This window comes from Mycetomoellerius zeteki, unplaced genomic scaffold (genome assembly GCF_001594055.1).
Source record: "Mycetomoellerius zeteki isolate Tzet28-1 unplaced genomic scaffold, Tzet1.0 scaffold364, whole genome shotgun sequence".
In the NCBI taxonomy this organism is placed as follows: Eukaryota; Metazoa; Arthropoda; class Insecta; order Hymenoptera; family Formicidae; genus Mycetomoellerius; species Mycetomoellerius zeteki.
Window position 1 is genome coordinate 918,989 of NW_017257354.1, and position 3,612 is coordinate 922,600.

The 3,612-nt window shown below is 34.6% G+C and overlaps 1 protein-coding gene across 1 annotated transcript in view; it reads left to right on the top strand.

The window, feature by feature from the left end:
• Window positions 1-535: 535 nt before the first annotated feature.
• Window positions 536-3,612, top strand: part of mof (males absent on the first) — a 6,302-nt gene continuing 3,225 nt past the window's right edge. The window contains exons 1-7 of the mRNA XM_018453061.1: window positions 536-892; window positions 1,237-1,490; window positions 1,679-1,769; window positions 1,847-1,974; window positions 2,036-2,266; window positions 2,555-2,799; window positions 2,888-3,118. Of these exons, the coding sequence (XP_018308563.1) occupies window positions 697-892; window positions 1,237-1,490; window positions 1,679-1,769; window positions 1,847-1,974; window positions 2,036-2,266; window positions 2,555-2,799; window positions 2,888-3,107 (1,365 nt within the window). The 5' untranslated portion in view covers window positions 536-696 and the 3' untranslated portion in view covers window positions 3,108-3,118. The remainder of the gene's footprint in view (window positions 893-1,236; window positions 1,491-1,678; window positions 1,770-1,846; window positions 1,975-2,035; window positions 2,267-2,554; window positions 2,800-2,887; window positions 3,119-3,612) is intronic.

Sequence of the window (3,612 nt, forward strand, 5' to 3'; positions counted from 1 at the left end):
TGACACAACAGATCATTACATCCTTTTCCAATGTTAAACAAAGATGACATGATCACTGTGTTGCACTGTGTTTGCGTTCCACTTAACGCTCGCAACGCTCGCGATCATCGTTTGTCCTTGTTTAACATTTGATAAACGACAAGGATGAAATGATTCCACGAGCGTTGTGAGCGTTGAGTGAAACGCAGCCTGTGTTGCTTGTTGGAAGGCACTCACAGGCAACAGGGAATAACGAGTCGTCCAATCAGAGCTCTGGGATATAATATCGAACTTATATCCCAGAGCTCTGATTGGACGGTTCGTTATTCCCTGTTGCCTATGATTTTCTCTGTTAAGCTGGTTCTACATTGATCGCATCGCAGCGTCGCAAGCGTGTCGCAAGCGTTGCAGTCCAATCAGAGTCGAGCTAGCTTGACGTTTATTGGACCGCAACGTTTGCGACGCTGTGGTGCGACTAATGTAGAACCAGCTTTATGTTTCCAGGCTTTAGTTGCTAACTGTACTGAATTTTGGAACGCAATCCTGCTCTATTGACTGCTGACCTGCTGACAGCTTATTGCATCTTATTCCAGGTTGTTTTGTGTTGTAACATTGTGTAATATCGGTCAGCGGATGCAATGTTCAGCTTTTTTGAGATAGTTTGCATTGGCCAGAAAGATTCAAGTGATATGTGAATTACAAATCCATAATCAGAAAATGGCCGAGTCCGAACAGAGAACTAAAGACGGTTGTAATACCGCGCCGTCAAAAGAGACAATGGTGAAACAAGAAAAGCGTGATAGTACTTTGACGAATGGCGGGAAAGGCTCCGGCGATGATGCTGATAGCTTGGAAGAGTTACCACTGGACATAGGCGAGCATTATCTTGTTCGTAGATCTGATGACTCCTGGCGTATGTAACAATCCTTATACTTGATTTTTCTTAACCTTGAAAATGACGTTACTGATTGTGATATTTGTGTAGATGTGTCGCAGCATGTTTGTTTTATCCATATATTATACTTATATTATCAACTTTCTGTTGATAATGTTTGTCAAAATACTTAAAAAACTGAAGCACATGATATTTTGATTAATTCTTTATATTGTTATGAGAGTTTTCCATAATAAGAATTATCTTTCATAGCAACTGCTTTATTGGGATTATATTATTGTTCTTGAACATCAAGTTAATAGGCAGAATTATTGTATGTACTTTTGTTTGATTTTATTGTTTATTATTTTATTATTACATAGATCCTGCAGAAATTATCCAAACACGTTATAATGAAAATGAAAGTCATTATGAATATTACGTCCACTATGATGGACATAACAGAAGATTGGACGAATGGGTACCTCGTGATCGAATTATGTCTAGCAGGTTTGATATGAGTGAAATAGAACGGCATGATAGGAATTCTGGTACTGATTTATTAGCAGATTCTTCTGATCGCAAAATCACTAGAAATCAGAAGAGACGTCATGATGAGATTAATCATGTACAAAAGGTAAATACATCTATTAAATAGAATTGTATTGCTGTAAATAAAAATTTTATGTTATATTAAATATAATTTCTACATATGTATACAAAATGTTATTTGTTTGCGTATATATAGACAGATTGTTTTTATTGTTAGATATAAAACAGAAAGTCCTGAATTTAATATACATTAGTATATTTTTATTATTTTAGACTTATGCAGAAATGGATCCTACTACAGCTGCATTGGAGAAAGAACATGAAGCTATAACAAAAGTAAAATACATAGATAGAATACAAATCGGTAATTATTATTTCACTTGTATATGTAGTCCAATTAATACAGAAAGGATCTCATGATTTCCAAAAGGTTGTTTGTAGGCAAATACGAAATTGACACTTGGTATTTTAGTCCATATCCAGAAGAATACGGCAAACAACCAAAACTCTGGATTTGTGAATATTGCTTAAAATACATGCGACTCGAGAAAACTTATAGATATCATATGGTGAGACAAAAATATTTATCAAGAATATGTATTCTAATTATGACCTATGTCACTTTTTCAGAGTGAATGTACTCATAGACAGCCAGTTGGGAAGGAAATTTATCGAAAAGGAACATTGAGTATTTGGGAAGTAGATGGCAGAGAACACAAGATTTATTGTCAAAATTTGTGTTTGTTAGCAAAATTGTTTTTAGATCACAAAACCCTTTACTTCGATGTAGAGCCATTTCTCTTTTATATCTTATGTGAGGTGGACAAGCACGGTGCACATTTAGTTGGCTATTTTTCAAAGGTGCAGTACAAATTTAATAAAATATTTTTATATATTAATTCTAACAAAATAATCTCTTCAGTAGAGAATTTTGTACTATTTTTTTTATTTCACTTAAGAAATACACAATAACAAGTTTGTCTAATTTAATAAGAAAGTCAATGTTTTTATCAAAGATATAATAATTATTTGCTATTTTAATTTATGTATAAATTATATTTTTCGAGTTTTTTTTAAATTTATTGTAAATATTATTTCTCTCTCTCTCTCTCACTCACTCACTCTCTACAAATTTTATTCCATTTTCAGGAGAAAGATTCACCCGACGGTAATAATGTTGCATGTATTTTAACTCTACCACCTTTTCAAAGACAGGGCTATGGCAAACTGCTGATAGCTTTTAGCTATGAGTTGAGTAGAATTGAACAAACGGTTGGAAGTCCAGAGAAACCTTTAAGCGATTTAGGAAAGTTATCTTATCGCAGTTATTGGAGTTGGATTCTATTGGAAATCCTTCGAGATTTTAGAGGGACTCTTAGTATTAAAGATCTTAGGTGAGATATATAAATATTGATTATATATATCATACTATAATGAATGTTTGGAAGCAGTAAATAGAAAATAATACAAATTTATTTACAGTCAAATGAGCAGCATCTCGCAAACTGATATTATCTCAACGTTACAAAGTATGAATATGGTTAAATATTGGAAAGGGCAGCATGTTATTTGCGTCACACCTAAATTAGTAGAAGAACACATAAAGAGTAGTCAATATAAAAGACCGCGTCTTACAGTTGACAATAGCGCATTGAGATGGGGAGCACCGCCTCGGAAAAATGTAAAACTTGGCAAGAAATAATACTGAAATGGGTTGGTGTAATGATATTTTTCTAAATAATGATCATTTAATATTATTATATATATATATATAATATTTAAATACTTGATGTGTCTAATATTAATTTACGTATGGTATGCATAAATTTGTTGACTCGATTATATTAGAGGGTTTGCGGGTTATCACCGTGTCTTCTTTCATGATCGATGCCAACGTTTCGTGAACCATGCTGTTCACTTCATCAGGGCGAGGGGTGCACTGATACTGAGGTTATAGGTAAAACGCTGTCGGGAGGGGGGGATTTTGGGAAGTGGGGGGGATACTCCGTTGGTCTGTCATGAGAGCAGTTTTCCATATCTTGCTCACAGTATAACCTGAGTCTCTGTTTAAGTTGTCTGGATATTTCTGTATTCCAGGGCCTCTCTATGTTTCCTCGGGAAATACGATGTTGTGGCTAAGGTTGTCGTTTTGTCGAATAGTATTTGGTGTCCTGTCTCCATGTTGTGTTCTGCCAGGGCTGATTGTG